The 12,143-nt window shown below is 43.5% G+C and overlaps 1 protein-coding gene across 1 annotated transcript in view; it reads right to left on the bottom strand.

The window, feature by feature from the left end:
- Nucleotides 1–12,143, bottom strand: part of LOC126482026 (dual specificity calcium/calmodulin-dependent 3',5'-cyclic nucleotide phosphodiesterase 1-like) — a 671,133-nt gene that overhangs the window by 212,648 nt on the left and 446,342 nt on the right. Inside the window, exon 6 of the mRNA XM_050105997.1 lies at nucleotides 5,382–5,426. Coding sequence (XP_049961954.1) covers nucleotides 5,382–5,426 — 45 coding nt within the window. The remainder of the gene's footprint in view (nucleotides 1–5,381; nucleotides 5,427–12,143) is intronic.

The raw sequence follows: 12,143 nt of genomic DNA, 5'->3' as shown, positions 1-12,143 counted from the left end.
CACTAGTATCTTCGCTCCATCTATGTCACTTTTTGACTTATGGAGTTCTCCGAAGAGGATGGCGAAGAGTTCGTCTTGATTATTCTATTCAGCTGAAAAATCTACGAATATGTGCGGTGAGATCGACTTACAGTTTATTGCTCCCTGCCCCGCCAACGACGTCACTGGACGGTTATAGTGCAATGGCGTGTGGTTAGTACAACGCATTTATGGCTGTTTATAATGGTTTCCCGAATAACAGCAGCTACTTCTTCCTCAGCTAGCTACAAAGTTTTCCACTGAACTCAGTCCTACAGATTCGTACTGAGTTATGCAACTGTATAGCTACGAAGACGTAAAAGAAATGCTTATTCAGTATACGAAGGGTACGTCTTAATTAACAGTGAAAACCTACACAAATGAATATGTAGTATAATAAAAGCAGAAAAAAAAGTTTCGGTACATGTGGGTCCGAGATATTTGCGAATGTGTGATTACTAACCGCGACTCATTTCAATATGAAATATTGACCTAGTTAGTCAGATGTGTTTGAAATGTAAACTTTTCAATTAATTCATCTCCTTGGGCTCATATTTGACGTACACGTACATGCTGTTCATGAATCGCCACATCAGCAGCGTTTCTCACTGCATGTATAACTGGGGTCGGTTGTCTCTTTGGGCTACAAGTTCTTCCAAAAAAAGTTGATGGACGAGACTGCTTCAATTTCTGCTTGAGGATGTCCTCCCTTCTACAACGTCAAGGAATCTGATGCATGCATGGCGGGGACCGGTAGCATTTTCTGTGTTTGTAAGGCGACAACTGGCGCGCTAAAATCGACCAAAATGTATATAGATCGAGCAGCGCCCGTACATTGGTCTAGAAGATCACTAGGCCTCAGTCTTGTCGATTTTTCTGTCCGGGGCTGTCCTAAAAATGTAGTGTACTGCACTCACGTTGATGCGGTTGAAGAAACGGGGTAACGAATTCTAAGATATATATCTACGTTGTCTACATCAATGCTTCGCAAGCCACCGGAATGTGTATGACGGCGGGTACTCCTGGTACCGCTGATTAGTCCCTCCTTCCCTGTTCCACTCGCGAATGGAGCGTGGTAGAATGAATGTCGATAAGCCTTTCTATTAGCTATAATTTCTCGGATTTTCCCGTCGTGGTCATTTCGCGAGATGAATGTTCCACTCGCGAATAGAGCGTGGGAGAATGATTGTCGATAAGCCTTTCTATTACCTATAATTTCTCGAATTTTCCCGTAGTGGTCATTTCGCGAGATGAATGTGGAAGAAAGTACTAATAGCTTTCCGACTCTTCTCGGAAAGTTCTCTCCTGAGATTTCAGTGTAAACATCTCCATGATGCATAACGCCTCTCTTGTTGCGTCTGCCACAGGAGTTTGTTGAACATCTCTGTAAATTTCTCGCGATCCCGTGACGTAACGTGCCGCTCTTTGTTGGGTCTTCTCTATCTCTTTTATGAGTCCTACCTGGTAAGGTCCAAGATTGCCGAACATGACTCAAGAATCGGTCGAACGAGTGCCTTTTAAGCTACTTCTTTCGTGGATAAGTTACATTTCCTTCAGAGTCTTCCCCTGAATCTCAGTTTGGCATCTGCTTTACCTACTGTTTGTTTCATGTGGTCATATGATCGCTCTGTATAATTATTCCTAGATATATTACAGAGGTTTCTGTTTCCAGTAATTTGTCTTTTCCTATTTATGCACAATACATTAACGTTTATTTACGTTCAGTGATAACTGCCAGTTCCTGCACCATTCATCAGTTCTGTGCAGGTCATTCTGCGAATCGATATTGTCTTCTGTCATCGCTACTTCCTTGTAGACAACTGTATCACCTGCAAACAGTCTTAAAAAGCTTCCGACGCTTTATAATAGATCATTTATATACATTGTAAACAGCAACGGTCGTATCACACTTGCTTGGGGTACTCCTGAAATTACATTTACACCTGCAGTTTTTGTTGCGTTGAGAGCAACGAGTTGAGTTCTATCTGAAGGCAGGTCTTGAATACAGTTGCAAATCTGGTCGGATACTGAGTAAGCTTTTTTTTTCTCTAAACGGCAGTGCTGGACAGAGTCTAATGCCTTCCTAAAGCCGACGAATGCACGTCAACCTGAGCACCGTTGTCTACAGCAGTACGGCTCTCATGGAGGAACAGAGAGAGCTGAGTTTCACAAGATCTCTGTTTGCGGAATCCACGTTGATTTTTATATAGGAGATATTCGTTCTCCAAAAACGAGACTGACGTCAAGGATATAGGCCTATAATCATGTACAGCTGCCCTACGACCCATCTTGAGAAAGGGAATGATTTGTAATTTTTCCAGTAGCTAGGTACCCTTCGTTGCTACAGCGGACTACGATAAACTGCTACTAGAAGGGGAGCGTGTTGTTTCGTATAATATTTGTAGAATCTTACAGGTATCTCATCTGGTCCAGATGCCTAACCCAATACTAAGCGACTGTAGTTCGTTTTCTGTTCCACAATTGGTTATCTCAGTATGTCACATTCCAACTTTCGTACGATAATTGAAAGGAGGAATGATCTTCCGCGGTGAAACTAAAGACGAGTCCAAAAAAATGTATCCACTATTTAAAAGTCCATAACTTGCAAACTAATTGGCGAAGTTGTCTCATTTTTGGTGAAAGTGTAGCTTAAAGTCCAACTTAAAGATATCACTGTAGGTGTTCGAAATGGTCACCATTAACATCCACACACAAACGATGCCGCCCAACTGCAGCACGACCTACTGACTGCAACATGTTCAGTTGGATATTTGCACATGAATGTACGATGGATTCTCGAAGTTCATCCAATGTGCGTGGCTTTTGTCGATAAACGACGTCCTTTAGTATTCCCCACAGGTAAACGTCCAGAGGAATTAGGTCTGGGGAACGTGATGGATACTCCACACCACCTCTACGGCCTATCCATCTTCCTGGCAGATTTTCGTCGAGATACGCCCTAACACGATTTTGGTAGTGGGCTGGGGCACCATCTTGTTGAAAAAAAAAAAAACTCTACCGTCTCCATACAAGTCTCAGATGGCAGATAAAATGGATGTCTGAAGCTTCTGAAGGTACACCTCACCGGTAACTGTGCCGCCAAAGAAGAGTGGCCCAATCAAGCCCCGGTAAGACAACCCACACCACACATTTACTCCTGACAAATTCACGGCTTTGTCTACATGGACGTTCGGATTTTCGGCGGCCCAGTGGATGCAATTGTAGCGATTTACTGTACCATTGAGTTTGAACTGTGCCTCATCAGACCACACAATCATCTCTGCAAACTCTTCATCGTTGCGCACCATGTTAGTAAATCACTCGCAGTACTACATTCTACGATCTGGGTCGCCCTCGTTCATTGCATGTAGCAATCGTGGGATGTAGCACTTCCACTTTGCTGTCTTCAAAATTTGCCGAACACCTGAGCGACTCACTCCAGTTTCACGGGCACACTGTCTCACAGACTTCTGTGGTGAGCGAGTGAATTGTTGTAACACACGACGGGAGTTAGCTGGACTTGTTACTGTTACAGGTGGTCCAGATCGTTGTTTGTGTACATCTTTAACACAGCCTTCGGCTTCAAATTTGTCTCGAATGCGACGAATCGTTAAACGTGTCGGTGGCTCTGTTTGATACTCATTTCGCCATTGCCTTTGAACCTCATTAATGTTTTCGTACTTAAAATATTACTTCAAAACTGACTTCCTTTCATCGAATATAAGCCTTGCGCCAGCCATGTTTACTAGAGTAACTAGGTGCAACTAAGAACAAAACACTGACTATCTGGCAACTGTCATCTGACAAAACAAAACAACGCAATACAATGCTTGTGTGGCGATTACCGGGACTACAAACTATTACACTACCAAAGATGAGACAACTCCGTCAATTAGTTTGCCAGTTATGGACTTTTAAACAGTGAATACATTTTTTTGGACCCCTCTGTGTTTCGGAAGACCGAATTCAGTATTTCGGACTTCTCTCTGTTATCTTCCGTCTTGCTGCCAGTACGGTCACAGTGATTGAGTAGGTCCTTTCGATCCGCTTACTGATTTTACGTAAGACCTGAACCTCTTAGGGTTTTTAGGTAGATTGGATGAGAAAATTAAGTCTTGTCAAGACTTACGAGATGATTCTGCGTCGTTCGTGAGAAATCGTAACTCACTGAGACGAAGACACGTCCAGCATCTCCTTTAACACGTAAGGCTGTAAAATTATAACATACAACGTACTGACGTGCTTTCTTTATTTTTTGTTGAGGTAGGCCATGCTGAAATCTGAGCCGAATTCGATTGGAGTTTGTTTTTGTTGTTGTTGTTGTTGTGGTCTTCAGTGTTGAGAATAGTTTGATGCAATTCTCCTCGCTAGTCTGTCCTTTGCAAGCCTCTTCATCTCTGAACCTCTGTAAAATACACCGAAATAAACCTACATACTGTATTCATGCCTTGGTCTCCTCCTACAATTTGTACCCCCCACACTTTCCTCTACTACCAAACTCAAAATTCCTTGCTGTCTCAGAATAAGTCCTATCAACCGACCCCTTCATTTGGTCAAGTTGTACCACAAATTTGTTCCTTCCCCAGTTCGATTCAGCACCTCCTCATTATTTGTTAGATCTGTCGATCTAATCTCCAGCATTCTTCTGCAGCTTCTTGATCGAAAAGTTTAAATTTCTAATAAATTTGCGCTAACTACGACAGTATTTCATAGTGAAGTCAGTGGCGGCTCATAAAAGATATTCGCAATTATCTCGCAAGCAGCTTGTTTGAGATTCGCATTTAACAGAACGTTTTTGCTTGTATTATCGTGTTACTTTTCGCTATAAATTGTTAGTTTTCATTTCCGATGACATTCTGAATAGCAGTCTATGCTACCAAGCGATTTAACAAACGATTGATTTCAAAATTATTTGCACGTCTCTATTAGAAACAAGAAATTATACAAATTCTCCAGAATATAAGCTGAACTGTGGAAAGGAGAAAGCACACGTTGGACTACTCGAAAGAAAAAGAGTACTTCATATTAATAACACCTACATGCAGTACATATATGAGAGGTAAGTATAGAAGCAGTAAAATGAAAGCTACAGTTCTAACCCTACATATTTACTACCTCAAACATTTAAATGCACTGTAAAACGTTAGTCTACTCAATCATCTCCGCATAATTTCTAGTAAGACTTCTAACGCTATAAACAAAATCTATTGCAATAGCGGTCAGCTACTAGCATTAGCACGCTGCAGACAAAACAGTTACCTCTCGGCACGCTAAAAGCGCCGCAACTACAGCCACGCAAACACAACGCACAAGCGCACGAAGCGAATTCAACTAACCGTAGAAGATCTGAAAGATAGACACACCTACTAACAAGAGTGGCGGCTGCCTTTAGTTTTTCGTCGAGAAATCTACAAGGAAAGACAGAAACATGCTCAGGCTGGTTGCATCACCCTACACCGTGGCGCCCACGCGCGCAGGGCCTAGCTGCAGCAGACACACACACAGGAATCCCTTTTAGATGCAGAGAACAGGAGTCAGTCAACAAAGTAGAGCACCACACAGCACAAAGAAATCTCTACTCACTCTCAGGGCAAATGCAGGAATGCACGCAGTTAATAAAATAACAGGAAAGGGTTGAAAGGTATTTAAGGCACTGGCGTAAAATTCACCCGAATGCTGATGCTGTATTTTTCTGAGAAAAAATGGCTAGCGGATGACTGGTTGCATAATCCCCAGAGAGTGTTTACTTCAAACTGAGTTCGTGGCAAGAGAAACTGGAGAATGATCTTCACGATTCCTGTCTGGGGATACACAGCGTCCACACATCTGGACCGCCTCCAGGAAATACAGAACAAGGTATTACGTATCATAAGCAATGCTCCCCGATACACACGGACAGCGGACCTTCACCGAGAATACCGACTGGAGATTCTCCAGGTGGTATTCAAAAACTCGCCACACGACTGTACAAGAAATCAAGTCACTCGAACAATCCTCACACCCTACACCTGGGCAACTACCATAGATGGAAACACAAGCACCCAAAGACACTCCTTAGGGACAACCATCTGTGGTAACTTCGTATCTACGCAAACGACACAATGAGGCGAGCCCCTGCACTTCAGCCATCGACTAGCTTGCTAGCTGAGCCTCTGCCATGAGAACTGGCAATCGAAGGGAAGCCATACACGACCCACAAACACATATCACACTGCCAGTTTCTTCGAGGACCATCGAACTGACAAACCTACAACGAGATGGCTATGCTACAGGAGCAGCAGCAGCAGCAAGCAGCTGGCCCAGGAGACATCGTCGGCCCAGCAGCAGCAGCGCTCACCTCCTCGACAGGACTGATCATTCTATGACAATCTGGCATTACTTCTATGGTACTGATGCATGATACCCAACCGCTAACATAACCTTACCTTGCGCGATCTGTCGCAGATAGCAAGAAACCGCTAATGACCTTACTACTCAACCTGACACTGTTGCAGAGGTTTTTTTCCCTTGGCACTTGCCTTGGCACTTTTTCCCTCTGCCCTTTAAACCGCTCTTCTTTCAAGCTTGATTCTGTCAAGCTTTTTCGACCACTTCTATCACCCAGATGCGCCCGCATTAATGGGTAACTTTACCCAGATGTACGGATAACATCACAGTTCCTCGCTCCTGCAATCTCCTCTATTCTAAATACTAACAACGCAGAGGTGACAGTAGACCTTTTGAGTTGGTCACCATGCTTGTGCGAGCTTGGAGGGGCACACACCTATAAAAAAATGTGTATCACACCGTAGTGTCACCAGGTTAGCGTCAGTTCTTGCCGAAACGGAATGAAACGAAATGGGCAGGGCATGGCAGTTTCTCGAACGGAATTACCAATCTAAGTAGCACTGAACCATAAGATGCCGCGAAAGCCATGTAGGAACTCTATGGAACAATTAAAGGCTAATGATCTCAACTGAACAAATTACGATAGTAAAATCATCTTATTTAACTGTAGAAAACCACTCTACAATTAGTTTGTAGGTACACTAAAATAAAAAAGTCTGCAAGTTCTACATAGCTTGGCAAAAAGTAAACAAAAGCTAAGCACTGCGCAAAAAAGTAATTTTCTTTAGGTTCAGTGTCTTGAACAGTGTTACAGGTCTTCGCTAGAGGACTGCTCCACCACTAATAACTTAAAGATGAACCTCTCTGCTGTTCAAAATTCCACAGGCTACGGAAGTCAGCATCTATAAAAGAAATCATTAACGTTTGGTGGCGCGGCATCTTGCGGCAGTATCGGCGCTGGCGCCCGCTTTTGTTGAGGACTGACAAAATGAGTCATAAGAACTCATGAAACTGTCCCACATAATCAGTGTATAGTACCCTGCAGTATACCAAGATGTGCATTAATATAAAACTGATAATTCTAGGGATGTCAACGAATAGTTTATTTTGTATTGTGGGTAACCACAATTTTATATTTCTCGAAAGCGGATCTGTTCTGATTACTCCCTCTGATCAAAGATATCCGGACACCCCTAAGCAATGTGGAATGGATCACAAGATGTCACAGGAGGCGGACCAGCGAGTATAAAAGTAGTCTGGAGGTGTGTTGAAGTACAGAAGCAGTAACAGCACAATGGGTCGGTCAGGAAACTTCAGTGACTTCGAACGTGGGCTAACAATTGGATGTCATCTGATCAACAAATCAGTCAGGGACGTTTGGAGAGCTGTCCAAGTCGACTGTTCATGATGTGATTATGATCAGGAACAGCCACCGCTGAACCAAGACCAGGCGCACCTTATTTACTGACGGTCAGAGACAGCCAAGGTTTGCGGATTAAATCAGAAGAAGACATCACTCGTGAGTTCCCAACAGCTACCAGCAATCTGGCTAGCACAACCGCTGTGCTCAAGGAATTAAAAACAATGGGGTACAATGGTGGAGCAGCTTCTCATGAGCCACACATTGTTATAGTCCAGAGCTGTGTCTCGACACCCTAGGATGTCGAGTAAGATGTAGCGAGACTAGTAAACTCAGAATGTAAACCAAATGAAAAACTAGTGGTAAAAAGTGCATTGAGAAGTTTTATACCTGCGAAAAATGTGTAATTATACTGCATTTAGAAGTTAAATAAAAAATTAATATTTTTTTACAGTATGATCTGTAACAAAGGAGAGTCTTTTATTAATATCTGTGAAAGGGTGTCTCGTGAAATTGTATATACCAGAAGGGTGCCGCCATGAGGAAAAACTTGGAAAGCTCTGCTATCGTCAGTAGTAAGCGTTGGTTGAGGTGATGTAAAGAGCGACGCCACTGGGCAATGACTTGGAACGAGCGATTTGGGGTAATGAATCACACTGTACGATGTGGCAACCCGATGGAAGGGTTTCGGTTTGGCGAATACCTGAAGAAGCGTTACCTGCCGACATGTGTAGTGCCAGATGTGACGTGCAGAGGGAGTGGAGTAACAGTATGGTCTGCTTTTCATGGTTCGGGTCTGGTCCACAAACTGCGCTTATGAAAACGATAATGCGAAAATTTTACAGAATTGTGTACTGCATATACTGGATGAACAGTTCGGGGACGATGGTTGTTTATATCTGCATAAAAATGCCCCCTGTCATAAGCAGCAACTATGAGGCAATGGTTTGTGGCCAATAATATTCCTGAAATGGACTGACCTGCCCAAAGTCCAGACCTGGACACAATGGAATACCTTTTGGATGATTTAGATCGTCGACATCGCTGCAGAGCCGAGCGTCCAACGTCGCTACCTTCTCTGGTTCTGGCTCTTGAGGAAGAATGGGCTGTCATTCCTCCACAGACATTCGAACACATTGAAAGGGTCTCTATCAAAATACAAGCAGTCATAAAAGCGAAGGGTGGACACATGTTCATGTCCACTAACAGGTGTCCAGAAACTACCGATCAGGTAGTGTGTATATGGTAGTGGTACTCATCTTAATCTTCATCGATATCTAAGTCTATTTCCGAGAGCAAATATTACATCCAAGGGAAGCTAAATCCTGCGAATGAATCTATTATTTTTGAAATCGAAAGAGAAATACTTGGAAGAGAAGCTTTTAAAAACGGGGAAACTGAATGCCGTATCAGGATAGAATCATGAACTCCCTCCACCGATACATTTCTTCCAACTATTAGTCTGTACAGGTCGAACATCTCAACGCATTAATCTGTTAAAGATATAACTGAACATGGTAGGGATACAAGGGAATTCGACATCTCATAAATCTCTGCGTTGGAGAAATAGTTTATGTAGCACAGCAGTCAGTGAGGTGGTCCAGTGCCCCTGCTAGCTAGAGAGGAGCCGCCAAGAGCTCGGCAGCGTGCCAAAATGTCGGGGTTGGGGAGTGGAAAGGAGAAGAGGGGGGCGCATGCGCAGGCTCTTCTGGGTACACACTCTGGGCGCCATGCAGAATGGATCATCTTTCCACTGCCAGGACTCCACAAGTACTCGCAACAGTTGACGTTCTCACACTGTTTATTCTACTTCCTCTGACAGAGGGGGGACAGAAGCATGTGAGGAGGAGAACAGAGATAAGAAGATGAAGGAGCAAAGGTAACAGGAGGGGGTAAGAGAACGTAGAGAAGGACGAGAATAGCAATACGTTAGATAATAGGAAGGAGAATCGGAAATGTGTGAAGAATGGGAAAATGTGGAATGTGAGAACAAGGATGTAAGGTTTGAATAGGAAGGAGTACAGCAGTGGGAAAGAGAAGGGACACAGGAGCAAGAAATAGAAGGGCGTAAAAGGGAATGTAGGTAATAGGTTGGGCAAGAGAGACAGGAATTAGAAATAGCGAAGGATGGAGTATTAAAGGGAATGGGGAGTATGGAGGGAAACTTAGCAGAAAGGGTAACTGGGAGGTGAGGCAGAGAGAGAAAGGGGGAGGAAGAGTGTGAATGACGGGACAAAAACGGGAATGTAAATGATGGTGGTGGTGGTGGTGGTGGTGGTGGTGGTTAGTGTTTAACGTCCCGTCGACAACGAGGTCATTTGAGACGGAGCTCATGCTCGGGTTAGGGAAGGATTGGGAAGGAAATCGGCCGTGCCCTTTCAAAGGAACCATCCCGGCATTTGCCTGAAGCGATTTAGGGAAATCACGGAAAACCTAAATCAGGATGGCTGGAGACGGGATTGAACCGTCGTCCTCCCGAATGCGAGTCCAGTGTGCTAACCACTGCGCCACCTCGCTCGGTAATGTAAATGGTAAATAGTATGAGGTGGAGAACAAGATGGAGAAGAGAGTGGGAAGGGACAGAGCAAAGGCATTGAGAAGGTGAAAGAAAGGGCAAATAACGTTTAGAGGAAAGATAGGTGTAGGATAAAAGGAAAGTGACAGAAAGTGAAGATGTTGGGAAAGAGAGGATTTAGGGAAACGGAAGAGAAAGGGAAAGGATAAAGGGAAAGATATGGTCCAGGGAACTGGGAAGCTTAGGGAAAAGAAAGAATGTAGGAAATGGGGCAGTAACAAGAGACAAGAAAACATACAGGGAAAAGGGGGAAAATGAGAGTCTAACGAAGTCAGAAGGAAAAAAGACTTGCAAGGCATAACGGAGAGGAGGATAAAGGTGGAACAGAAAGTGACAAGAGAAAGGAACAAGGGTAGGGGTAGAAGAAACGAAGTGAAGTGATATTTACTTCTTTTCTCAAGAAGAGCAGATTTCTCAGTCGGAGATTTCCTATTACTCTTCCGTCCGCAAGTTACGGCCGGTAGAAGATGGCTTGTGTCAATTTCGGCACTTCACAGCTTGCGTTGTACTTGGAATAAGGAGGAGTGTGAGTGTACGATGATACCAAGCATGAGAATCTTTCATCTTATTTTGTGCACTGATAGGATGACGAGTGGGGGTTAACGCAACGTCATGTAAAGCAATATTGGACACTCTGACCACAGTTTATTGACGGCTGAACTTTGAGGCATATAGTGTATCCGTAATTGAACGTAAGGACGTATCTACAAGGAGGTCATCAGATGGTGACGTTCCTTCAAGATTTTGTACACTGTTGTGGAGTCCTGGCGGGGCAGACTAAAATGCTGTGGCATCGACTGCCGGTAGCGTCTTGTACTGCCGGTCCAGGTTTAACAGGCAGGCAGCAGGCAGGATTTGTGGCAACCCGTAGATGGGTGCCCTAGGGGGCATTCCTTATAGGGTACAAATCATAACACACAAGAGTCAGGCCATACACGCAGTTCACGGCAAGAGAAAAATAATTAGGTAGAACATAATCTACAGCAAGACAGCACAAATAATAAAATAATATAGTCTGTTCATCACATCTATAACCAGACAACTTAAGTCATATAAAACATTCCACATACAGTATCTGAAAAAAAGAAAACTGAAATAAAATCATGTTAAAAGATGAGCAATGCTGGGGGGAAAGAAGGTGTGTGTAGTAATGAATGCAAGATCAGACGTGACATGTAAAAATAATCAAAAGCAGAAACACTTCAACGTGTGTGGTGAACAAGTCTCCAGACGATGCTGTCATGCCGCTGGTGGAATGGCATGGCTGATAGGAAGTAGGCAGGAGGCCCGACATCCATATTCGTGTGCCGAACCGCAACTCTGCTTGGCTACTAACACTACAGTGTGTGTTACTTCTTACCTCGTGACTGCAGTTATTTTTTGATGTTAGTTTTCATCTGTGTAGTACGTATACGATGGGACAAGGAGTGCCATAGATGCATCACAGACAACTGTTCGTTGTTTCTCAAGGTAGTGGCATTGATGTCGACACGGTAAGCAGTTGTTTGTTACTAAACTTGAGCAGTTTACAAACACTGGGGCCATATAAATGCTCTTTAAAGGCCTTGTACCCCCTGAAATTTTTATATTTAGGTTCTCGATAATTTTCATCCTAACGTTCTGTGACGTACAATATTGCTGTTGTTGTGGTCTTCTGTCCAAAAAATGATATGATGCTACCTTCCCGGCTAGTCAGTCCTCTGCAAGTACGTTCATCTCGGCATAACTACTGTAACCTAAATCAACTTGAATGCCCTTATTAAATTTAATCTTTAGTCTGTCTACCACTATATTTTACATCCAATACTTCCGTCCATTACCAAATTAACTATTTCTTGACGCATCAGAATACGGACTATCCAT

The sequence above is a fragment of the Schistocerca serialis genome, chromosome 5, assembly GCF_023864345.2.
Source record: "Schistocerca serialis cubense isolate TAMUIC-IGC-003099 chromosome 5, iqSchSeri2.2, whole genome shotgun sequence".
In the NCBI taxonomy this organism is placed as follows: domain Eukaryota; kingdom Metazoa; phylum Arthropoda; class Insecta; order Orthoptera; family Acrididae; genus Schistocerca; species Schistocerca serialis.
This window is presented reverse-complemented; position numbering and strand designations above follow the sequence as displayed.